Below are 25,963 nucleotides of genomic sequence, written 5' to 3' on the forward strand. Positions count from 1 at the left end.
AAATCTCGTCATTGGTGGGGAAGCATTTTCTCTTAATTGACGAGATATCTCGTCAATGGCGGGGAAAGAGTTAAACACTAAATTCAAGAAAAAACTCCCATTGCTCCATGCACGTTATCAAGCTGTGGCCATTGTTGTTGTTTAGCGTCCTCTAGCGGTGAAAATTACATAGTGTGCCTTTAATGTTCATTTTGAAAATACTGCAATCAAATGGTGGCTCAGCCGGTCTCAAAATCTCATTTCTTAGACAACAATGTCATGATCACAAATATCATTAAAATCCTCATTCTCTTTTTATTTACATCAGTTTACAACATGAAGTTTCACAGAAACATCTCTTTCTTTATTGGACATTGGCGTTAACAATGTGACAAACTTTAGCAGTACTCTATCCTGCACACAAACAGCCCTGAAATATCAAAAAAATAACCATTATAAAACACGTGTACAGCAACCATCTTCCATGAAACCCTTGATAAACGGTTTAAAAAAACATTAATAAGCAAAAAACTTACAAGTGACACTTTTTTCAGCAAAACAATAAAAAGCCAACTTGTTTGATCTTGGCCTGCCAATAAAAAATGGGTTCCCAAAATGGACTTTGCCAGGAAGACAGATACTTAGAAATTGCTCCTAATAAAACGCTTAAGGATATCCAGTTTCAAAATGTGCAACATAAAATAAATCATTGCGGAGATTGTCCACTGACTCATTACAAAATAGGAACAGGGCAATTTCAGATTATTAATAACTTGTGTAAAATTAAGAACCATCATAACCATCACAACAGGTTTAAACCTATTTGTCTTTTTACATTAAGAACAGGAAAAAAGACGTCATTGTGTAGCATAGCTGCATGGAAATATGGAGCAAACTTTTATAGCTCTCAAATTATGCAAAATCTGGTGCATAATGCAAAAACACTGGAAATCTAAAACATATATCAATCAAATACTACCACAAACAGTACCACATCGTGCCAAAAAAGTTACCTTCTCTGCAGTGTAAAAAAAAACTCAGTACGGTAATCTGAAGATGTTAACACATTAAAATACATGTTGTCCCACTGTGGTAATGTCTTCAAGAAGTAAACAGTTCATAAGATGTTTGATAGGAGTTGACCAGTGACCAGGACACAACCACACTGTTTAATCTTACCATGCCTATGGTTAATAAACAGTTTGGACCGTTCACAGCTGTTAGCAAAAACAGCTTAAAAATAAATATAAACTCCACTGAGAACAGTGTCCAAGCTTTGTAGTCCAAATATGACACCACTACAGTGTTGATCTTTTGAGAGCATACAGACGTGAGACTATACAGTCAAAATACTTTAATCTTTGAAAGCGGAGTAAATCTGAAAACATGCAAAGAAAAAAAGCTTATTTTTAGTATTTTGCAATGTGTCGTCATCATAACAATTAAAGGGATAGTTCACCAAAAAATGAAAATTCTGTCATCATTTCCCCACCATCAAGATGTATAAATGTCGTTGTTTATACAAAAAGAAAAACATTTTGAGCAATGTTTGAAACCAAATCGTTTTTGGACACCACTGACTTCTATAGTATTTTTCTTTCCTACTATGGAAAAGGTTCTTCTGCTTCATGTATGATTACAAATATATTTTTTGTGTTCAGCAAATCAAAGAAATGTATTCAGGTTTTTAACAAATTGAGGGTAAGTAAATGATGACAGAATTTTCATTTTTGTTTGTAGTATCCCTTTAAGCACGTTTTCCACCAATGCTTATGACTACAATGCAAATACAAATGTATATGTCCTGGTAGCATATCTTGTATAACTTTTGATTTAGGCTTATTTAAAATCAAGAAATAAATAAAGAGAATAATTACTCAAAAATAGGATTTACACAAAAGAAAAAAAATTAAATCCTACACTGCAAAAAATGATTTTCAAGAAAAACAATTCTTAGTATTTTTGTCTTGTGTTCAGTAAAAATATCTAAGAATTCTTAAATTAAGATGCTTTTTCTTGATGAGCAAAAACAACCCAAGAAAATAAGACCAAAAATTGTGTGCATAAAACAAGCAAAAATCTGCCAATGGGGTAAGCAAAAAAATCTTAACAATTTTTCTTAAACACTAAATTCAAGAAAAATTAGCTTGACTGTTTTGCTTGTTTTAAGCACAAATTCAATTAAAATCTATATTTTTGGTCTAAAAACTAGACTTATTTTCTTGGGTCATTTTGCTCATCAAGAAAAAGCATCTTAATTTAAGCATTTTTCAATATTTTTACTGAAAACAAGACAAAAATACTAAGATTTTTTTTCTTAAAAAAAAAAAAAAAAACATTTTTTGCAGTGTAAATAACAAACTAAACATCCTAGAAGTCATCTTCATATTCTTTCAGTGATTTAGTTTTTCCAGTTTGCTTTTGAAATGAAATGTAAGCCTGTAACAATTTTTTTTGTTAAATCCACCCTTCCCTAAACTAACAGCTGTAATCGATATCCATTTCCAAACATGTTATGATGCAATTTATGCATTTTAAAATAAAATGTGAGAAATAGAATGGCAAAAACATCGTACACAACATCGTAAAATACGAGTCAAAAGTAACAGTATCTTGTTCAAAAGGCAGACATTTCCCATAGCATCTTTGTGTGATCCTTAATTTGTTGCTGTGTTAATCTTAAAAAAATACAATAAAAATAAAAATAAAATCCAGAAATAGCACAATGTAGCATGAACCGCTTCAGACGTTTCACTGCAAAATATCAGTGACTGTTCATTAAAACATCAACAATATCCAACATCTCGATCTCTTAACCTCATAAACTTCCTTCTCCTGTGAAGAAGACCAATAATGAGTCTCAACACCTTAAACACTAATATCTTATATAATATACACACTCTGACATACATTAGAAACTATGGGTACATAAAGACGTTACCCAATTGTTAATAAAAAAGTGCAATTCGACGCCCAAATCCCTTTATTCCAGAAGACCTTCTATCATGTAATACCTTTAGGACGTCTACAGTCTAAAATAAGCGGAAGTCTTTAATGCATCATCAGTGTATTGATTGCCTGACGCAAACATCTATAAAGGCGAAAAGTATTAAAAAAAGGAACAGAAAAACGTGACAACAGGAACGTCACATAGCCCTTCCGCTTTCATACTCATTGCATTACGTCTTGATGCAACAAACTTGGAGGGGCGGGAGTGGTATCAGTCGAGAAGACGTTTTCGAGAGCCCACACGTGAGCGATTGGAGCGTCGAATGTCAAACTTTGAGTCTCTGCACCTCTGGCAGATGTACGTCTCGGGAACGTTGGACTTGCGGATTTTGGCACACGAGAGGTGGATCCAGGTGTTGCACTGGTTGCACTCGATCATCGCCCTTCCTGCGAATGGCTTCATGCAGAAACACGTCACGAGGTCCCAGGAGTCATCATCTACGTGTAACAGAGATAAAAGTGAGTTTAAATATAAAAGTGACCATCCAATGTAAGCTGCGTGATGAATTTGGGTGGTTACCTGAGTCAACCATGATGTCCTCATCGTCCCCCGATCCATCTTCATCTCGAAACACCACCTGTTTTCCCTGGCGGATCACAGTTCTTTTGCCGGAAGAACCCTCGAGCTTTAAAACTATGGGTTGTGCTGGTTTTTCTGGTTCCTCCGAGGTTGAATTTGGACCAGAGCTTTTGTAACTGTCCCAACATGGAGCATCAGGCTCGTCTTTGCATGTCAGGGAGCACAAAGCAGGAGATAAACGTGTGCCGGCATGTGCTGGTTGGTCCGTGCCCATGCCTACGGTAGGCACGGGAATGCTGAAGTAATCTTCCGGTTCTTCCTTGATGATACATCCCAGATCCGAAAGCTCACCTTGAGCACTGAAGGGAGATGGAGCGAAAGATCCGAATTCCTCACCATAAATCTTCCTCAGCTGCTGTTTCTTCTTCTTTTTCACCTTGTCGGCTTTCTTTCGACCCTCCAGGTGAAGACCGGCTGACTTGGGACGCCTCTGTGGCTCAAAGTTCTCGCTCGAAGGTCTCTTGAATCCAGCAAAGCTCTTTCGGTTCTTGGTTTGGTGTTCGTCCGAAGAAGAAAGACCGCAACCCAGTCTCTGATTCTCCCACCCATCGCTGTCCGCAGTGCTGCCGGTGCTGTTCGGAGGGCTGGAGCTGTTTCTCAAGTGCGCCTCCTGTGGACAAAGGTGGAAGATATCTTAAGACTATAATAAGAGTTTAATTCGTCAAAACCTGAACCAACGTTAAATGCCAGAATTCAATCCAATTATAACACTGACTGCAAATATTACAAAGAATAAATAAAATAAAAAAGACAGAAAGACACCCACAAATCTGTAAAGTTATGGTGCAATATCTGTAATGATAAGAAATGCAGAGCACAGCGGAGCATGATGAGAATGCCTAACATCAAAGATTCAAAAGGTCTGATCAATTTGTTATGAATAATTTTAAAACATTTTAATGCCATTATGTTAAAACTACAAAGCCTTGTTGTACGACACAATAATCTCTTAAGAGCTTCTGTCTTCATCAGTTTGGCCTGATGCCACCAAAACCAGCAGCTTCAGCAAATCTTTATTAGATCAAACACCACTTTCTGCAAACACAACTGAGCTGATGGGTACAAGAAGAACTAACAGAAGATCAACCAAAACACCAAAGTCAATTGTAAACATTAAAGGTGTAGTATGTAAATTTTAGCGGCTTCTAGTGGTGAGGTTGAAAATTGCAACCAACGGCTCAGTCCACTGCTCACCCCTCACTTTTGAAACGCACATAGGAGCTACGGTAGCCGCCACCAGAAAAACGTGTCATCGATGGAGACAACTTAGTAAACATAGTTTGTCCATTAAGGGCTTCTGTAGAAACATGGCGGCACAAAATGGCGACTTCCATGAAGGGGGACCCTCGGTGTATGTAGATAAAAACATCTTATTCTAAGGTAATAAAAACATAACGGTTCATTATAAAAAGGTCTTTATACACCCCTGATAATATAGTTTTGTATTTTATTTTGCAGTTCTGTCAAGAGATCCTTCTAAAAATTACACACTGCACCTTTAAACAAAAAGTAATGTACATGAATTACCGTATTTTCCGGACTATAAGTCGCGTTTTTTTTTTCATATTTTGGCTCTTATTCTCAGGAGCGCCTTTTAAGTCAGTATGAATTAATTTTGACATTTATGAGGCAAGAGAGACCATTACCGTCTACAACCGCGAGAGTCCCCTATATGCTGCTCCAGTATTTATGTAATTCAGTGATGTTGAATGCAAGTCCGCGAACTTGGTGCTCGGTGGCTTGATTTCGGTTAATTTATCCTCTTCAGCCTTCCAGGTAAGTTCTGTATGCTGTTGTTTATCGTGTACATAACTGATAACGTTACGATTACGTACGAACATCTATTCAGTCTGCTGTTCTGTGTGCTATTGTTCAGTTGAATAACTTGCCTCTCCAGATGAAATGTGTGTTCTTCGGCGTGGATTTTGTGAAATATAGTTCACTGCGACTTATATGTTATTTCGTCTGACTGACGCATTTTTGATTGGTGCGACTTATACTCTGGTGCGACTTATAGTCCGGAAAATATGGTATATTGTAACTATGTCAGAGAAACATGAAGTCTGTGACAATCCTAATTTCTAATTCGGTTAATTATTTAAACCGATGTTTGATCAATTCTTTAAAATAATCAGCTCATCATTTCTTAATAAACCCAATCATATTGATGACACTGTCAGCAACAAAGACATGCTGTCTACTTTTGTCTTATAATTATTTAATCATTTTAAATGAGATTTTTTAAATTATTATCTCATTAATAGCTCACAGGGCAGGCAACCGGCTAGCAGGTGTGTATTTTAACTCTTTCCCTGCTGATATCTCATCAATTAAGAAAAAAAGTTTGTGTAAAAACATGTTCCTGTCTGATGAATTTTTATGTTAATCTGCATTACCATGATTATCCACTAGATTGTGCAATTTATTTATTTACCCAATTTATGAAAAACTGAAGCCAAAACATTATTTGCTAATTTCAAACTCTATGTATGTTTTGATAATCGTTCTGAATCTGATCTCTAACAAAATTCCTTTACAAAAATGCAATTATTTCAGCTTTTTGCTAAAAAAATTTTGTCAAGAAAAATACCCATATTTAAGAGAAAAAATATAACTTTTTTTCCCGTTTTGTTTGTTTGTAAGCAGAGGGTCTGTTCTTTCATTTGATATATTTGTATGTTTATATATTTTTAGAAAAAAAATTAAAATGCTGCCGGGCAACTTTTTGAAAAATGGCTGGCGGGGAATGAGTTAAAGTATTTTTTACATACAAGTATCTGTACTTTATTTGTGTTTTTTTTTTTTTGGCAAACTTTCACTACATTCTATAATATTGTACTTTTCACTCCACTACATTTCATAATTTTTTTTACCTTTAATACTTAAGAACATTAAAAATGTAATACTTTCTTACATTAATACTCAAGTAAAATTAGTATTAATAAAAAGTACTAAATTTTAAGATTTATTAAGTATTAAATTATGTTTAATATGAAACGTAGTGGAATACAAAGTATGATATTTTGCTTAAGAATGTAGTAAAAAAAAAATTAAAAACACTTGAATAATTACTTGAATAAAGTAAAAATACTTGAGTACTTCACACTTATGCCATCACGTCACAGAAACTGCAAGGTAAAATAATACAGTCCAAACAAGAGCTTACAGTCTTGCTGAGGAAAACCTAAACTTATACAAGAACTGATGGGTCATCAGAAATGAAGAAAAAGGTTTACACAAAAGCAACCACACGAAGAAACCCAACAGCGACTGCAGGCTGTAAATATCAATTACATAAATGACAGGGTTTGTAATTTCTTACAGAATTTCTAATAGAAACTATGTATAATTTTATTAAAGTCACCATGAAATTGAAATACTTTGTAGTATTTTTTACAAATTGCTTATTTGTGAGTTTTTTTTTAATGTATGTATCGTCATAATCTTAAATCAAAAAACACAAATCTCCTTCCCTCATCAAAACGATCTCTCTTTACTTCCGGAATGGCGAGAGGGTGGGCGCGGGAAAAGATTGCAGAGATTAGCATTAAGCAACATGACTCAAATTTCAATGATCCAATCAGTTCTCAATGAATGATTTTAAGTCCCGCCCCACATTTTTCTTATTTCAGAAGCCGTTTCACTCGGATATACATCATGACAGGGAAAATAAGACAACTGCTACTTCCTTTTCATGGCGACTTTAATAACTATTAATACTTTTTCTTTTCTCATGAATTCTTGTTTCCAGTTGATTCATTTTGTATGTCTTAATGAAACTTGTCAAGTACCTGCCTGGGCAAAGACATATTCTTAAATTAAAAGCAACAAAAAAATAAAGAAAATCATATAAAAAAAGGCTTCATACTTTGTATGCACAATATCATCATGACTGCTTTTGGGGGCCATGTTTATCATGAGTGACCTGTAAAAAACCAAAAGACTGAAAAGAATATAAATTTTACATGCATGAATGTCCCATTCTTTGTCCTGAAAGAGTTTTATCAGTTAAACCTCCATTCGTATTAAAGATGCTTTATCGAGTGGGACAGGGGATTCCTGATCCTAAAGCGTTTCTGGATGCACATACACTACTGTTGTGAAGAATGGCACTTAAAGACAAAGATCTGAGATGAGAATGGAGGAGACTGGAGTGGCCCTCTTACCCTGGGCGGGAGGGCTGGGGTTTTATTGGAGGGGGAGTCTCTCTCAGCGGCTGCCATAAGAGACACCAACATGTCTGTGAATTAAACAAAAGCTTTAAACAAAACTCCCTTGAACACCCATTGTACCACAAGAGAAGGGAAGATCAGCGTCACATCCGAGGAATGGGCTTCCAGAAGTCAATGGCACACACAAACAAACACATTCCTGGTAAAAACAATGCCGACACGTTCTAGCAAGCAGTTCGTGGGGATTTCGTGAACCTTTTGGAAAAATTATTTTTTACCACATTCATTTGAACACTTTGCCGAGGTATGATGTCACACTCACCTCTTGTGGATATGGGATATAACCGGCATATGCAAGCACGAATGTACAAAACTTGTTGAAATCTTCCACCGTCCGTTTTTTCCTAAAAGTTGAACTGTAGCCCTGCAAAACAAACAAACAAACAAACAAACAAACAAAAACAGCAAGATACAAAGGTCAGGAAATCACAGTGGATGTTTTTTGTATGATATTTATCTTGGGTTAGGGGTTGAACGTTTCAGGAAAATCAACACTGAAAATGAAAATGTTTATCATAAAAATGATGATTAAGCGTTTGCAGAATAAAAGTTTTGTGTGTTTATTGTGCAAATTCTAATAATGATGTATATATAAATACACACGCATACATGTATATATTGAAGAAATATTTACATGTATGTATATAATTATTTGATTTACTTATTAAATATTTCATGTCCCTAAAATTATTTCGGTGGTAAAAATAAATAAATAAATCTGTCTAATAAGTTTACCGTGAATAAATAAAATAGATTGTCCCTTAAATGCCTTCTGGTGCAAAAAACTATGTTTCATGTGTCAAACTGATTCTGGCTGGACAGGATTTACCGCAAGTTTTCAGAATCGCGGTAATCAAACACGGTGGTAATGAAATATTTATATTTACTTACATTACATTTTAAAAATGTATATATAAATGAAAAACTTATCAAATGAATATATGTATGTGGTTAAATATACATAATAATTACACACAGTACATGCACATACATTATGTAAAAAAAAATGTTTATTTTGTATGCGATTAATCGCGATTAATCTTTGCCCAGCACTAAGAATACTTAATATACACACTTTTTTTTATTATACATGCATGTGTATTATACATAGTACACAAACATATATGATGTAAACAAAAACTTTTATCCTGCAAACGATTAGTTAGTAGTTGTTATGCTGCCCTAAAAATAAAACATTGATATATAAACTAATGTAATTGTGAAAACGTTTTTCACTTTAAATCTTTGGGACTAATAACAGCCTAAATCCAGATAATGAACGCTTTTACTTCTCCAGCAAGACACTAAAGAACGAAGTAACGTCCGCGCATGCGCTGTACTTAACGGGCTGTCGGGCTCTGTCAACAGTGTGTACCAGTGATTATAAACGACACTTTACATTAAATGACACAACAAGTAACCACACCAAATATAGAAAAATGCAAACACGTCTAATCTTTTTGTTCACCGACTGAAAAAAACGACATATTTGATTTGCGTTTATTTAATTGCAAACATTTTAGCAACGCCACCGATGCACAACTAACGTTACTAACTATTAAAAATAAAAAAACAACTTTATTTATTCAATCAAACCCTTATTTTACAATCAGGTCGTGAAAACGATGAGACAGCAATCCAAATGACTTACAAATGTCATAATTTTATCAACTTAAACTACAAAAAATGAATCGATGACTTAGCCGGCTATTGCTAATGTGGCTGAGGTGACGACAACCCAATTGTTAGCTTCTGATGAATAGTTGTTATTTTTAAGACTCATTTTTTTATACAAATGTCACGTTACTTGTTGTTTTAATAGAGACGAATTAATTTCCAGACACATATGTTTATGAATGCGAATCATAGCGAATAACAAATAATAGAAAAGAAGATAATGTTAACAATACCTTTCAAAAAAATGAATGACACTTACCTGTGTGTCAAATGAACACGTTGTCGAGTTGTTGTCCATTGCTATAAGTAATAAGAAAGTTTTAATCTGTTACATGCAGTTATTATACCATACAAGTTATCATTTATATCATAATCACTTCGATTATGTACGTTAACACATTCAGTCTCTCACTTTACGAAAACCAACTGACAAACCAAAATTCTTAAATCTTCATGTATTCAAACTAAAAACCTTGATTTAAATGAAATATACATTGTGTTTTATGATCTATTTGATAGCTCAGTTAGCCCGCTGACACTTGTAATCATCTGTTGGGTTTATGAACACGATATTATCTATAACACATTGACTATTCCCAGTATTCACTTCCTAAGTTACATATCTAAATCCTCGTCTAGTTTACATTTAAGACCTTTTAATAAAAGTTGATCCACTTTTTACTTGCTTGCAGGAACTTGATAATTGTCTGCTAGTCGTCATGCTAACGTTATTGTGGTTGACGTTTGCGTTTGCGGTGTTTTATCCAAATTTACCTGCTGCTGAAATATAAACAGTGGGTTACACGACGGTAAAGATGTAGATATTTGTCATGAATCGGGAAACAGACGATGACAATCTCGGAGGTGACAGAAACAGTGATGATTTTTATCCGAATGCGATGAAGATGTGATGGGTGAAACCCAGACAGACAGATCTGCTCAGCCGCCAAAATAAAAGTCCCAATATACTCATTTTTAGCATTGCATATTAATGTCCGAAATATTATTAGATTGAATATATAAATTATATTAAAAGTGGACAACATACAGTAATACACCTGTCCTTTGGCACACACACAAAAAAAATTATTTGCATATTTGTCACTTATCTGTTGAGTTTATTATGTGATATGAAATAAAATTGCAAAAAATACTGATTAATTAAAACGTTTTGTCTTTTGGGTCAAATGGGTCACTCTTTATTTGCGTGGTCTGTAATATTGGTAGGCTAATTTTATTATGTATTTCACGCACTGTAAATAATGCAGCATTTTTGACAAATCAACATATATTTATATGCTACTTTAACTTTTAAAAGTAAAACAATTTCAACTTGTTTTGTTTAAGTTGTGTCAACTATTCACAGGTCAAAACTTAAAATAGTAGGTTAAATTGACTTGAAAAACCAAGTTGTAACTTTTTACATTGCATATTTAATGCATATTTAATTTTCCAGGGAACACAAAAACGAATAAAAAGTTTAGCTTAAATGCCCAGTTAAATAAAAGTGTCTGCCAAATGCATAAACGGGTTAACATTGCCAACATGAATGATTTTTAACATGAACATGATTTTTTTTTATTAAAAGTTACATAAAAACTGTATTTTTTCATGCACTTAAGTAAAAATAAATTATAAAAACTTTATTGCTAATTGTTACTTCATGTTAGCGAATGCATTTAATATATGTTAACAAAAAAACCTCACTAAAGCAAAACAGACCAACAGGACAATTTTTTCTCTCATTAGTTCATTAGTTTAACCCTTTTTATTGTCTTATAAGTATATACATGAATTCATGCAGAATAAAACATTGAAGTGTACAATTCATTTTGTACTCTTAAAACATGAAACCGTTGTGAAAAGAATATGTACAAATGATATCTAAATTATTCTCAGATGTTAAACTGAATTCCCTTGCCTCTGTTTTCTCTGTCGGTGCAGTGTTTCTCTGTAAACATGAATGACATTTGTGCTGATATGTGTTAAGCTGTCTGTAAGACAAGCACAGTTCCTGGTACTCTCCCACTACCATCCCCTCTCATTCTGCAGTGCGATCCGATTTCAGGAAGTTCCCACCCACCAAACGCTACAGCTAAGAAACTCAACTCACTGTAAGTATTGCACACTGTATATAAACTATTATAAATCATTGCATTCATGTTTGTACTTTGATGCATTTGCTTCAGCTGTGTGTAGAGTCCCGTTATTTAAACAGGTCAGCAGCAAAGGACATAAGTCAGCTAAATGTAAACTAAGCTAAGCTAAGGCTAGAGGGATAAACTGAAAACATACAGAATAGAAATAAATCTTTATAGTCCACAGCTATTAGAGTTCATGCCTCTCATTTACATTAAACAAGAATCACTATTGCTTTTATTTAGTGTGAATACTGAAAGATGTGTTTAGATTTTGCATTGCAAACTGTGCAAATAAATATGACAGTTTTTTATATGCATGCAATATGATTTACTTTCACATACTGAATGTTTAGATGTCATTTGATAAGCTCTTCTGCATAAGATTAAAACAGTCAGGTTTTGCAAAATGTCTATATTATGGATACTTAAAAACTGAAATCACCAACATTGTGGGCATCCAACAGTCCCCAAAGAGCTTATAAAATACTAAATAATGTCTTAAAATGTAAAAAGGGTGTTGTGCGGGTTACAGGTACGATATAAACGATCATAGCTCAGCTATGTCAAGTCAATACGTGAGTGAGTCTGTGTTTGTGTGTGTGTTGCTGTGTGTGCATATTGTGAAACCCACTGCAGTGTAATAATGACACTATGCCAACACAACACAATTTCCACATTTACCCACAGTGAATCTGCTGAGGGGATTCCACAGTAAACCCATTTAAACCAGTTTATTTTAACGTATGCATTATTTCACAATGGTGACTGGTAATGAAAATCCTGGAGGGGGATTTGGGATCAGGATATCAATGAAAAAGACTCTTGGTTAAAAAAAAACTTTTAAAGAAGTGAAACTAAAAACAGGATGCGAAAGTATTCTTCATTTTAACGAATTTAAAATTAGCAGGAATGTTTTTCATTCATGATTTAGGAAAATGGATATTACACGAGTTAAAAGTTTATAAACTCTTCTATATGTTAACCTGTTTCTCTTCTAATTGTTACAGTGGAAGCAAAACTCAAAAATGCCTGAAAACCTCTTGAAAAATCCAAATGGAGATGGTAAGTAAAATAACATTATGAATATATATATATATATATATATATATATATATATATATATATATATAGCTTATGTTTAGGGTTCAGTAACTTTACTTAAATGACAATAATAAGGTTATTAGTCAGTCATTAAAATGCCTTATGTTCACAATTGTCACTTTGGTCATTTCATTGGTATTTAACAAATGTGTCTGTATTTCACAGCAAAACCAGTGCATTGCCTTTTATTGGCATAAAATACTTCAAATAATCCACTTCTTTGAACAAGACACATTGCAAATGATGAAAGTCAGAATTCTTAAATTCAAAGTGTAAAACTGAAGAAATTAAAGCACACATTAGGGGGCGCTGTGATGCATGTCACAAGTAGTACAAGTACGCAAAAGGGTTTTGGATCCATGGTCGTTTTGTCTCCCAATCCCACATCTCTCCAGTCACTCTTTACTGTCCTTTCTGAATAAAAGTAAAAATCTGTCTATAAAAAAGAGACATATCATGAAAATCAGACTTTTTCATGTTTAAGTGCTATAATGGGGTCCCCAGTGCTTCTATCAACCTAGAAAACATGAAAAAGATCAACCCAGTAACTTAGTTTTGGTAAACCATTATCTGCAAGCATGTGAAAAAATAGCTCATTGAAATTTGTCTCCCCTTGTGATGTCAGACGGGAATAATACCGCCCCTTAATCTGCACTATACAACCACATCACAGCCATTTGGTGCAGAGATCAGCTCATTTGCATTTAGAAGGACACACATTTTTGCGTGTGGCAGTTTTAACATTTTATAATAAATTATCTAGATGGTATTTTGAGCTAAAACATCACAAACATGCTCTGTGGACACCAAAGATTTATTTGACAAGTCTTGTGAAAATTGTCCCATTTAATATATTCTGTAAATTTCTTTTTATTGGATAAAAAAACTCTTGCAGCTCGACAATTAAAATGTGACTCATATATGAACCCCGTTCTTCATCCAGTTCTTCTTCAGTGCACTTTGTTCCAACAACAAAGCTGTATTTCTGAATGGCCTGAGGCTGGGATTAAGTGGATTTAAAGCGAAAGTATTTGATGAATGTAAAATATGAACCAAGAGAATTCAGTCAATATCACAATCTTATTTTAGAGGTGGGATTGCGTTTTAGCAGCTTGTGCTGAACTAACTTTTACTGTTTAAAAAGGATAATAATAAATAAGGTATTAAAGTTGTTGTCATAACTCCCATTTAACAGTTTATGGTCAGTAACATGTAGCCATCATAGTATGTAAACAGCTTTTTTCTCATGTGTTTTTAAGAGGATTTTGAGCACTGGGAGTTGATAGAGAACGGTGGAGACGAATGGCGTATAGAGGAGATGCCAGGAGACTGTGGATACGACTTCAGTGTTGATTATTCAGTGACTAAATATTTCTGCACCTCGTTTGAGTAAGAGAAAATTATTCTGCACTAACAGTAGATAATGTGTGAATGTGAGTTTATGATCATACTCTGCTGTGTCTTTGGGTGTCAATGTTAATTCTGTACAATTTTCCAGGCCGTGTCTAAAAAAACAAGTGATTAATCTGCTGGAAAATGGTTGCGACCCTGAAACTTTAGATATTGCGCAGCCTGCGGTCACTGTAGAGGACTGGTGAGTCTTTAGCATTTGTTTCAATATTGTCATCCTTTAGTGTTATATAGCAGCTCATTTCTTTTGCATGTTTATATGTAGGTACAGTGGCCGAACAGACTGTGGGTGCATTTATAAACTTTCTGTGGCACTGCTCGATGAAAACCAAGAGGTCATTGCTGAATTTAACCCAGATGATGTGACTTTGGACCCTGATACGGATGACTGCTCTTGGAAAAAGGTAAAATGTGGACGGTTAAATTGTTTACAATAGAAACAAGAACTTGTTTGAAAAGAAATCATGTTAACTTTAAAATCAATTAAATGCAAGAGATTTGTAAAATATTACCTATAGCCTTCTTTAACTAAAATATAGCAAATAAATTGAAATAAGGTTTACTGTGAAGAACAAGGTTTCCTTTGAAAGCTAAAAGAAAGCAGATTTCAAGAAAACTGTTTTCTGTTTTTAACACAAGTACAATGAATAAAGACGTCAAATAATCTAAATGGATACAAAAGAACCATAGAAGAATAATGAAAGGAGTCCATATGACTCCATATGTTTTATGTCTCCAGAAGCCATACGGTATCTTTTGGGAAAAACAGAGGCTTACGTTTTGTATCTTGCTTTGGATAAAAGTGTCTGTTAAGTGACTAAATGTTCAGATATTTTCCTTTTGTTCCCTAAGGAAAAAAGCATTAAATACATATTTTGGTGATAGCTTTCTCATTATCAAACCTATAGTTTTAAGTTCATGGACACTGAGCCTGTATAAACACACTGTCGTTGCTGCTTCTTTCATAGGTGACACACACATTTAAAGATTACGGTCCTGGTCTACGCTTCATCTCTTTTGAACATGGTGGTGAAGACACTAAATTTTGGAAAGGCTGGTTTGGAGTGAGAGTCACTGGAAGTTCTGTCACCATAGAATCTTAAAGGCAAACCCTATTGTTACTGATTGGTTAAAATCCTCTATCAGCACTTTGCTTTTGCATACTATAACTATAACTATAAATAACTAGTATAGAAACATTACAGAAACCACAGCTGAGCATTTAAAAACCATGCTTAAAAGCAAATCCTGTGCTTATATTTTTTTAGATTTATAAAATAAATGCATATTCAGAACACAAATATATAAACTTATCTCAGACTGAAAAAAGAAAACATGTGAAGGATTATTTAAAATAATTTTCTGCTTTTATTTATCCCAGTAAAAATCTCTGTATGTATTTACCACCTGTGTATAATCCTTTAAAAAGCAATATTTATGTTTAAATGTATTATTACTAATGCTTTTCTATTGCAAATGCTTCAAAATTAACTAGTCTCAATATGAGTAACATGAGCAAACACAGCACATATATTTATGTCATAAAAATAAAGCAATAAAAATAACAATAATCTATTCTGTGCTTTTCTTTATAAGACAATAAATCAAATGTAATATTTGATTTATTGTTTAACATCCACACTTCTGTTTTAGTTTGTCAATGTGGCTCACACAACACATCTATATCGCCCCCTGCTGGTCTTTTCTAAGAATATTAAAAAACTTTTATACAGAGACCGGGCTGCGTCCGAAACCGCATACTGTATAGTAGGTACTGAATTAGATGAAGTACCTACTTACTTGGCGTTGAAACAGTAGGTACTGTATAGTATGAATCCTGGTAGTATGAATGAGATTCGGACGTACTACATCCGCCATGTTGTTACATCACGTGACATACGTCGTCATCACGTCGTGTCATTTCAGCGCGAAAACAGCCGCGTGCCTCTTCTTCTTCGTTGGATAACTCCTCGTCCGGGGCATCATGGGATAGTGAAGCGTCCATCGTATGCACACTGCAAAATCTAACCGGAAGTAGTAGGTCATCCGGGTAGTTTTCGCATACTGTTTTTCGAATACTATGTATTCGGACATACTACTCGCCTCGCCTACTGCTTTTCGCGTACTATATAGTATGTAGTAGGCGGTTTCGGACGCAGCACATTTTTACGCAGCTGTAGCGTTTGGTGGGTGGGAACTTCCTGAAATCTGATCGCACTGAGAGGGGATGGGAGTGGGACACACATAGGTTGAATCCGTATGAATCCACTGTAAGTATTGCACACTTTATATAAACCATGGCATTCATGTGTGTACTGTGATGCATTTGCTTTAGCTGTGCCGTGCGTAGAGTCCCGTTATTTAAACAGGTCTCCAGCAGAGGACACAAGTCAGCTAAATGTAAGCTAAGCTAAGCTAAGCTAAGGCTAGGGATAAGTGCAGAATAGAAATAACATTCAGAATAGTATTTCTATAGTCCACTGCCCCTCATTTACATTAAACAAGAATCACCATTGCTTTTATTTAGTGTGAATATTGAAAGATGTGTTTAGATGTGTAAAACTGTGTAAATAAAAAAGTTTTTTGTATGCATGCAATATGATGATAATATTTACATTAGATTTACATTCACATACTGAATGTTTAGATGTCATTTGGCTCTGCATAAGATTAAAAGACTCAGGTTTTGCAAAATGTCTATATATTATGGATACTTAAAAACTGAAATCACCAACATTGTGGGCACTCAACAGTCCCCACAAGCTTATAAACATACTAAACATGTCTTAGTTACAATGCAAAAGGTTTTTGTGTGGGTTACCAGTACGACGGAAACCATCACAGCTCAGCATCATTTAATCAAGTCAATGGGAACGTGTGTGTGTGTGTGTGTGTGTGTGTGTGTGTGTGTGTGTGTGTGTGTGTGTGTGTGTGTGTGTGTGTGTGTGTGTGTGTGTGTGTGTGTGTGTGTGCGTGCGCGCGCGCGTGCGTGCGTGCGTGCATATTGTGAAACCCACTGCAGTGTAAAAATGACACTAATGCAGGACAACACATGCATTATTTCATAATGGTGACTGGTGATGAAAATCCTGGAGGGGGATTATTGTTTCAGAAGTATTTGGGATCAGCATATCAATGAAAAAGACTGCTGGTTAAAAAAAGACACTTTTAAAGAAGTGAAACTAAAATCAGGATGCAAAAATATTCTTCATTTTAACAAATTTAAAATAAGCAGGAAAGTTTTTCATTCATGATTTAGGAAAATAGATAGTACACGAGTTAAAAGTTTATAAATTCTTCTTTATGTTAACATGTTTCTCTTCTAATTGTTACAGTGAAAGCAAAACTCAAAAATGTCTGTAAACCTCTTGAAAAATCCAGATGGAGATGGTAAGTAAAGTAACATTATGAATATATATATAAAGCTGTATTTCTTAATGGCCTGAGGCTGGGATTAAGTGGATTTAAAGCAAAAGTATTTGGTGAATGTAAAATATGAACCAAGAGAATTCAGTCAGTATCAGTATTTTATTTTTATAGAGGTGATTTTAGCAGCTTTTGCAGCTGAACTGAATATATATTTACATTTTTCATCTGTTTAATAAGGATAATAATAATTAATATGGTATTAAAGTAGTTTCAGATGAAGTATAGCATGGCACACTACAGGGTCCTGCTTGGCAATGTATGTCAAAATCTTTGTATAACTTCCATTTAACAATTTATGGTCAGTAACATGTAGCCATCTTAGTATGTAAACAGTTTTTTCTCATGTGTTTTAAGAGGATTTTGAGCACTGGGAGTTGACAAAGAATGGTGGAGACAAATGGCTTATAGAAGAGACATCAGGAAACTGTGGACACGACTTCAGTGATAAATCTGTCATTAAATATTTCTGGACCTCATTTGAGTAAGAGAAAATTATTCAGCACAACATGAATAGACAACAGTAGATAATGTGTAAATGCAAGTTTATGATCATACTCTGCTGTGTCTTTGGGTGTCAATGTTCATTTCTGGAAAATTTTCCAGCCTGTGTCTAAAAAGACAAGTGATTGATCTGCTGGAAGAAGGTTATGACCCTGAAACTTTAGATATTGTGCAGCCTGCGGTCACTGTAGAGGACTGGTGAGCCTTTAGCATTTGTTTCAATATTGTCATCCTTTAGTGTTGTATAGCAGCTCATTTCTTTTGCATGTTTGTGTGTAGGTACGGCAATCGAACAGACTGTGGATTTATTTATAAGCTTTCTGTGGCACTGCTCGATGAAAACCAAGAGGTCATTGCTGAATTTAAGCCGGATGATGTGACTTTTAAACCTGATACGAGTGACTGCTTTTGGAAACAGGTAAAATGTGGATGATAAATTGTTTACAATAGAATCAAGAAGTTGTTTAGAAAAAAAATCATGTTAACTTTAAAATAAACTAAATGATTTGTAAAATCTTACCTATAGCCTTCTTTTACTAAAAAAAATCGCAAGGTTTACTGTGAAGAACAAGGTTTCCTTTGAAAAGCTAAAAGAAAGCGGATTTGAAGAACACAGTTTTTTTATACAAGTAAAAAGTCTTTAAAGACTTCAAATAATCAAAATGGATACAAAGGAACCATTGAAGAATAATGAAAGGGGTGCATATGACTCAAGTTTTATGTCTCCAGAAGCCATTTTGGGAAAAACTTCGTCTTGATTTTTGTTTCTTGCTTTGGATAAAAGTGTCTGTTAGTGTAAAATGACTAAATGTAAAGGTTCAGATATTTTCCTTTTGTTCCCTAAGGAAAAAATAAGCATTGGTTTGAAACAACATGAGTTTTGGTGAATAAATATTTGGGTGATTGGCTTCCTCATTGTCAAACCTATAAGTGCATGGACACTGAATATAACCACACTGTTGTTGTTGCTTCTTTCATAGGTGGCACACACATTTACAGATTACGGTCCTGGTCTGCGCTTCATCTCTTTTGAACATGGTGGTAAAGACACTAGATATTGGAAAGGCTGGTTTGGTGTGAGAGTCACTGGAAGTTCTGTCACCATAGACGTTTAAAGGCAAACCCTATTGAGATTAAATAATGTTACTGATTGGATAAAATCCTCTATCAGCACTTTCCTAATCCTTTTGCATACTATAACTATAAATAAATAGTTTAGTACATTACAGAAACCACAGCTAAGGCTTGAATATAAGCATCTAAAAACCGTGCTGAAAAAGCAAATCCTGTGCTTATATTTTTTTAAATGCATATTCAGAAAGAACACAAATATATAAACTTATCTCTGAAAAAGAAAACACGTCAGGATTATTTAAAAGAATTTTCCTCTTTTATTTATGTATGTGTATATAATCCTTTAAAATGCAATATTTATGTTTAAATGTATATATTACTAATGCTTTTCTATTGCAAATGCTTCAAAATGAACTAGTCTCAATGAGTAACATGAGAAAACCAAACACAGCACGTATATTTATGTCATAAAAATAAAGAAATAGAAATAATCATCATCTGTGATGTGCTTTTTTATAAGACAATAAATCAAATGTAATTCCATTATTATTTTGCATACACACTTTCTGTTTTAGTTCGTCAGTGTGGAACACATCTATACCGCCCCCTGCTGGTCTTTTCTAGGAATATTAAAAAAATCTTTTAAACCAAGAGACCAGTGTTACGCAGTTAGTGCCCACTGAGAAGCTCAACTTTCTATAACTTTTGCACACTTTATATACAAGGCTTTGCTTTAATGTGTTTACTGTGATGCATTTGCTTCAGCTGTGTGTAGAGTCTCATCATTTAAACAGATCTGCCGCAGGAGACACGAGTCAACTGAGTGTAAACTGAGCTAATTTAAAGCTATGGGATAAGTGACAACAAACAGAAGAAATAAATCTCTATACTATAGTCTATATTCCACAGCTATTAGAGTTCAGAAACACAAGTGCTGTGTTTATTATAGCAATAAGGGACGATAAGTTAACTCCTGATGATGCACGCAGGCCGCGCATCGATGCCGCAAATTCACTGCTTATAGATTCTGACGCACTTTTGAAGGTAGCTTAATAGTAAACATTTAACCGCTCCCTCTCTCTTTCTCTCTAAAAAAAAGATAAAGGTGTGTGTGTGTGTGTGTACAGAATAGAAAGAGAGAGATAGGCTACACATGTCAGGGTGCCAAGTTTGGTAATTTGCATAAAACACATCCAAACCAGCTCCATAAAAGGGCTTTTTTACTGCTAATCTGCTCTGCTTTCATGTCTAAAATATTGTAAGATTACATTTACCTAATTTAAAATTTATTTTACACTTTTTACCTATGATTGTCTTAGGGAATAAAATATTGATGTGTAAAATTAATTTGGTCCTCTCACATGAAACCTTTATGAAAAGTTGAGTAAATGATAATTTACTGCTTAGATTTCAAAAAAAAAAAAAAAAATTGTCTTTATGTAATATTTTTGTCTTGTTTTTAGTACAAATATCTAACATTTCTTTAATTAAGATGTATTTTCTTGATGAGCAAAATTACCTAAAAAAAGAAGTCTTGAAAAAGAAGAGAAGAACATTTAATTGAATTAAGTGTTTAAGAAAAAGGTAAACTTATTTCAAGATTTTTTCTCACCCCATTTTTTGTTTACAATCTAGACTTTTCTTATTTTATTTTGCTTATCAAGAAAATACATCTTAATTTAACAATTTTTGGATATTTGTACTGAAAACAAGACAAAAATACTAAGAATCTTTTTTTGCAGTTTATAATATCTAAATTATTCACAGATATTAATTATTCCCTTGCCTCCTTTTTTTCTGTCCAGTTTATCTGTAAGTAAACTAAAGTGAATGACATTTGTGCTGACACTGTACTGTATGTGCTATGCTGTCTGTAAGGCAAACACTGTTAATTACTGGTACAGGACTGCACATGCCCATCCCATCCCCTCAGTGCTGTTAGATTTCAGGAAGTTACCATCCAATAAATACGCTACGCAGTCTTAGGGACACCTGAAAAGCTCAACTCAACTCAGTAAGTATTGCACATTTTATATAAGACATTGCTTTAATGTGTTTACTGTGTTGCATTTGCTTCAGCTGTGTAGAGTCCCATCATCTGAGTCCCTGTCAAATAAAAAGCGACTTTTTTGCAGGTAGGTCTGCCGCAGGATGCATGAGTCAGTTGAATGTAGCTAAGCTAAAGCTAGAGGAATAAGTGAAAACAAACAAAATATAACAAAATATAATAAATAATCTCCACAGCTATAATGTCCACGCCTCTCATTCAGAATCACTAGTGCTGTGTTTATATATCGATATGCCAAAACATCGTCATGAACTCCTAATTATGCGCGCATCGATGCCGCACCTTTATTAGTTGTAGATGACGCACTTTTAAAGGAAGCTGTTTTTATGCGAAAAACCTTTGTTTTTTTAACCACTATTAGGGAAGAGATGGGTCGTAGTTGATCCGTGATGTACGGTTAAAACGCGTTACGCGGACTCCGTCCCGTCACGGAGCAATGACAAGAAAACTACAATTCTTATAGCAGTTAAATTTTATATATTGTTCATAATTGAGCAGCACAAATAGAAATTATAACAATTTGTAAATCTGAAAAAGACAAATTTATCCAAATAAAATAAATTCAATAAGAGATAAGAGCCTACAAGGCAATCTTAAATTATTTACAGAAAGCATACATTTCTTGGTTTCATGTAAGTTAAAGCTTAGTTGCAAAGCAAATGCAAAGTTTTTGTCTGAATCAATAATAATTTGACAAATCATGATTTTTTTCCATGTTGAAGTGCTATAATTGGGTCATCAGTGCTTCTATCAACCTAGAAAATGTGAAAAATAACAACCTAACTAGTTTTGGTAAACCATTCTCTGGGATCATGTGAAAAAACAGGTCATTGAAATTTGGTTCCCCTTGTGATGTAAGAAGGGGGTAATTCCGCCCTTAAATCTACACTATCCAACCATGGCACAGCCATTTAGTGCAGAAATCAGCTCATTTGCATTTAAAGGAACACACACAAAACGGCACATTTTTGCTCACACCTACAAAGTAGTAATTTTAACATGTTATAATAAATTATGGTATTTTGAGCTTGAATTTCACATATGTACTCTTGGGACACCAAAGATTTATTTGACATCTTAAAAAGTCTTGTGAAATGTCCCCTTTAACACAAATTTGGCAATATTACCCAACATTTTATTGGGTCTCATTCACTTATAATTTTGCAACACATATATGTGTTTATAAGATTATTTTATATATCAGTCTTTCTAACTGCTTAAGAGTTGTCATGTGAAAATGCAAAAGTGATGTGAAAAGAGTGAAAATGCAACGGACAGGGATTAGCTTATGCCAGGACTAGACCTTAGTTTAGTTAGCAAATATAACTAGTTTTAATAAACATGCCTTACTAAACATTACTTGTGTGCATTTTGAGGCAAAGGGCACTGATGTATTTTAAGAAATGTCAGTGCAAGTTGTTTTCAGTTTGGACAGCTCTTACATTTATTTTGGTCTAGGATTAGTCTAATCCCTGACTGGGAAACTGTCCCTAAGAGTATTAAACTAAGTCTAAACTTTTTTATTCATATAATTTAATAATATTTTAATACATCATGATATAGGCTGTTATTAATATAATCCTGGCAGTATAAAGCAATAAGTTTCCACAGAAATACAAGGTGTGGCGTGTGGGAACTGGCTGAAATGTCTCACGGTGAATATGTGATACGTGAGACCTGTTTTTCATCTGCCTTAAGTTATTGTAACTGATAGATTTTACAATGTAATTATGCAGGACAGGGACCGTCTACAAAATACAAAACGAACACAATAATTCTATTCAAATGCTTCAATTTTATCTAAAATATATCTAAGATCTAACATGTGTGTCTTGTTACTGGTTCCAGGAAGATTTCGATATTGGTTGTATGCGCAAAACTAAATGTTATCGAAATGCAACAACTGAGAAAAATTTTGCATAACCTTGAAAGGATTTAATTTGAATGCCATCTAACATAATAATCCAGTTGTTTTGAATGAGTTTGAAATTCTGTAGTAAAAAAAAACATGATCTCACAGAAAGTCGTGTTATAGTCACAAAAAATGTGATTAATTTATTTGTGTCCATGGCACGAAATTCAGCTTTTTTGTGCCTTGAAAACGAATGTCTTTTTCTTGTCACCTGCACAAATTCCTGTAAATAGTTTTTGTGCCCATGGCACAACTTTCTTTTTTGTGTCATTTTATGTATTGTTTTCTAATTTTTTCCCCTCAATTTTAAATCATTGTTGCTTGGATGATGCAGGTCAACGGTTTTGTTTATATGGGCACGTGTTGCTCCGCCCCAAAGTGTTGTCACGCCCTGAAGTGTGGCCCCGCCCCATCGTCCAGGCTGCACCCTGGGGTTAATTCTAAATGAGCTGTGTGCCTGCAAAACAGCATTTTTAATAATCTACCTGGGTATTAAACTGGACTATTTGGACAAATAAACATGAAAAAAGCTCAGCTGCACACTCTTACTTAGACAGACTTTAGTAAGACAAACAGTTCAGTAAGATTGCTGGTTAACAACGTGTACATTAACAAGTAGTTTTAATGGGTCAAGTTCAGTAGCTATTTCATACTTGTTTCATTGTCTGGCAACAGAAGCAGAGAATATACAAATGAAAAAAAAAAAAACGTTTTAGGCATTTGGCTGTATAAAATATAGTTTGTGACAGTTCAGAGAGGAGGTGAATTTGAAGTGCCAATGTAATCTTTTAGGTGCAATTGTAAAATGACAGATTTTTATATGCTTGCAATGTAATACAATTTTTTGCATTAAAATTTTATTTATTATAGGCTACCGAATTTTGACACTACTTGCTGTGCATATTTAAAGGGGTCAAGTTTTGCAAAATGTCTAAGGATACTTATAAACTAAAATCATCAACATTGTGGACAGAAGCCAACAAACAAAGTATGCAAAATATTCTTCATTTAAACAAATATGAAATTAGCAGAAAAGTTTTTAATTTATGATTTAGAAAAATGGATAGTACAAGAGTTGACACTCTTCCATATGACCTGTTTATCTTTTAATCCGTACAGGGAAAAAGAAAACTCAAAAATGTCTAAAAACCTCCTGAAAAATCCAAATGGAGATGGTAAGTAAAAAACATTATACTGTACATAGCCATGTAGTCATCTTAGTATGTAAACAGCTTTTATCTCCTGTGTTTTTAAGAGGATTTTGAGCACTGGGAGGTGATGGAGAACGGTGGAGACGAATGGCGTATAGAAGAGATGTCAGGACATGCCTTCAGTGATGATTCAGTGACTAAATATTTCTGCACATCATTTGAGTAAGCGAGAATTATTCTGCACTACAGGAATAACAGTAGATAATGTGAGTTTATGATCATACTCCGCTGTGTATTTGGGTGTCAATGTTCATTTCTGTACAATTTCCAGGCCGTGTCTAAAAAGACAAGTGATTGATCTGCTGGAAAAAGGTTACGACCCTGAAAATTTAGATATTGTGCAGCCTGCGGTGACTGTGACAGACTGGTGAGCCTTTAGCATTTGTTTTAATATTGTCATCCTGTAGTGTTGTATAGCAGCTCATTCCTTTTGCACGTTTGCGGGTAGGTACTGCTGTCGACCAGACTGTGGGTGCATTTATAAGCTTTCTGTGGCACTGCTCGATGAAAACCAAGAGGTCATTGCTGAATTTAGCCCAGATGATGTGACTTTAGACCCTGATATGGATGACTGCTCTTGGAAACAGGTAAAATGGACGATTGAATTGTTTACAATATAACCAAGAACTTGTTTACAAAAGAAATCATGTTGGCTTTAAAACTAAACTTAATGCAAGAGATTTGGAAAATCTTGAATAGCCTTCTTAATTAAAAAATAAGCTAAATTAATTTAAATATTTTTTTAAACAAGGCTTCCTGTGTTAAGCTAAAAGAAAGCAGATTTGAAGAATACAATGAATAAATACTCAAAATAATCCAAATGGATTCAAAGGAACCATAGAAGAACAATGAAAGGGGTCTATATGACTTTTATGTCTCCAGAAGCCATACTGTATCTTTTGAGACAATTTTTGTAACTTGATTTGGATAAAATTAATTGCTAAATGCTTACATGTAAATGTTCAGATATTTTCCTTTTGTTTCCTAAAGAAAAGAAAGCATTGGTTTGAAACAACATAAGTTTTAGTAAATATTTGGGCGACTGTTTCTATAATATTAGCAGCTAACTTAAAGCATTTAGACGAACAGTTTGTTGATTTTAACTGAGTGTAACCACGGTTATTGCTTCTTATATAGGTGACACACACATTTACAGAATATGGTCCTGGTCTACGTTTCATCTTTTTTGAACATGGTGGTCAAGACACTAAATATTGGAAAGGCTGGTTTGGAGTCAGAGTCACTGGAAGTTCTGTCACCATAGACGTTTAAAGACCAACACCAATGAGATTAAATATTACTGATTGCTCAGCACTTTGCTTTTTAGATGTATTAAATGCATATTCAAATACAGAAACTTATCTGTGATTGATAAAGAAAACGTGTGAAGGATTATTTGAAAAGATGTTCTGCTATCCATAGATCTTAATGAAGATGAAAATGAAGTTTTTATTGTTGTTTATATGTCTATGTGGTGCTTTTAATCAATGTGTGTCATAAAAATAAAACAATATAAATAAATAATTATCACCTGTCCGGTCCTGTCCTGTCCTTTTCTTTATAAGACAATAAATAAAATGTAATATTTCATTTTTTGTTTTGCATTCACACATCTGTTTTAGTTTGTCAGTGTGGCTCA

General features: G+C 34.1%; 3 protein-coding genes and 1 long non-coding RNA gene across 5 annotated transcripts; 3 read left to right on the top strand and 1 right to left on the bottom strand.

Annotated features, from left to right (window-relative positions):
• Window positions 1-268: 268 nt before the first annotated feature.
• phf13 (PHD finger protein 13) lies at window positions 269-10,415 on the bottom strand. Of its 2 annotated transcripts, none has more exons than XM_065259158.2 (5): window positions 10,252-10,415; window positions 9,737-9,777; window positions 8,063-8,164; window positions 3,509-4,178; window positions 269-3,426 (listed from the first exon to the last, which is right to left on the bottom strand). In XM_065259158.2, the coding sequence occupies exons 2-5, from the start codon at window positions 9,773-9,775 to the stop codon at window positions 3,200-3,202; spliced, it is 1,038 nt and encodes a 345-aa protein (XP_065115230.1). In that variant the 5' UTR covers window positions 9,776-9,777; window positions 10,252-10,415; the 3' UTR covers window positions 269-3,199. The 2 variants fall into 2 exon arrangements, with proteins under 2 accessions (XP_065115230.1, XP_065115231.1); XM_065259159.2 differs by lacking the exon at window positions 10,252-10,415 and adding an exon at window positions 7,735-7,808 and having other exon boundaries at window positions 9,737-9,770.
• A 1,041-nt stretch (window positions 10,416-11,456) lies between these two features.
• Window positions 11,457-15,694, top strand: LOC135740682 (F-box only protein 2-like). Its single transcript, XM_065259160.1, has 6 exons — window positions 11,457-11,591; window positions 12,626-12,680; window positions 13,979-14,108; window positions 14,218-14,313; window positions 14,395-14,533; window positions 15,098-15,694. Exons 2-6 carry the CDS (start codon window positions 12,644-12,646, stop codon window positions 15,230-15,232), a joined length of 537 nt encoding a protein of 178 aa, XP_065115232.1. The 5' UTR covers window positions 11,457-11,591; window positions 12,626-12,643; the 3' UTR covers window positions 15,233-15,694.
• Window positions 15,695-16,263: 569 nt separating this feature from the next.
• LOC135740798 (uncharacterized) lies at window positions 16,264-25,844 on the top strand. Its single transcript, XM_065259328.1, has 12 exons — window positions 16,264-16,399; window positions 17,465-17,519; window positions 17,913-18,039; window positions 18,162-18,257; window positions 18,339-18,477; window positions 19,040-19,171; window positions 19,709-19,746; window positions 24,233-24,288; window positions 24,369-24,486; window positions 24,596-24,691; window positions 24,773-24,911; window positions 25,462-25,844. Exons 2-12 carry the CDS (start codon window positions 17,483-17,485, stop codon window positions 25,594-25,596), a joined length of 1,113 nt encoding a protein of 370 aa, XP_065115400.1. The 5' UTR covers window positions 16,264-16,399; window positions 17,465-17,482; the 3' UTR covers window positions 25,597-25,844.
• On the top strand, window positions 20,603-24,102 carry LOC135740683 (uncharacterized). The gene is made up of 2 exons (XR_010529236.1): window positions 20,603-21,147; window positions 23,984-24,102. It is a non-coding gene; the product is annotated as an uncharacterized lncRNA (long non-coding RNA).
• Window positions 25,845-25,963: the final 119 nt, after the last annotated feature.

This window comes from Paramisgurnus dabryanus, chromosome 14, assembly GCF_030506205.2.
Source record: "Paramisgurnus dabryanus chromosome 14, PD_genome_1.1, whole genome shotgun sequence".
Lineage (NCBI taxonomy): Eukaryota > Metazoa > Chordata > Actinopteri > Cypriniformes > Cobitidae > Paramisgurnus > Paramisgurnus dabryanus.

What these genes read in the sequence shown, in the direction of transcription:
- LOC135740798 (XM_065259328.1), top strand. Translation starts at nt 17,483, where the DNA reads ATGTCTGTAAACCTCTTGAAAAATCCAGATGGAGATG. An exon ending in GTTCTGTCACCATAGACGTT is followed by an intron (nt 19,172 to 19,708) that starts TAAAGGCAAACC and finishes TTTCTGTTTTAG; the next exon opens with TTCGTCAGTGTGGAACACAT. An exon ending in GAAAAATCCAAATGGAGATG is followed by an intron (nt 24,289 to 24,368) that starts GTAAGTAAAAAA and finishes TGTGTTTTTAAG; the next exon opens with AGGATTTTGAGCACTGGGAG.
- LOC135740682 (XM_065259160.1), top strand. Translation starts at nt 12,644, where the DNA reads ATGCCTGAAAACCTCTTGAAAAATCCAAATGGAGATG. An exon ending in GAAAAATCCAAATGGAGATG is followed by an intron (nt 12,681 to 13,978) that starts GTAAGTAAAATA and finishes TGTGTTTTTAAG; the next exon opens with AGGATTTTGAGCACTGGGAG. An exon ending in GCGGTCACTGTAGAGGACTG is followed by an intron (nt 14,314 to 14,394) that starts GTGAGTCTTTAG and finishes GTTTATATGTAG; the next exon opens with GTACAGTGGCCGAACAGACT.
- phf13 (XM_065259158.2), bottom strand. Translation starts at nt 9,775, where the DNA reads ATGGACAACAACTCGACAACGTGTTCATTTGACACACAG. An exon ending in CGTGTTCATTTGACACACAG is followed by an intron (nt 8,165 to 9,736) that starts GTAAGTGTCATT and finishes TTTGTTTTGCAG; the next exon opens with GGCTACAGTTCAACTTTTAG. An exon ending in GGACATCATGGTTGACTCAG is followed by an intron (nt 3,427 to 3,508) that starts GTAACCACCCAA and finishes TGTTACACGTAG; the next exon opens with ATGATGACTCCTGGGACCTC.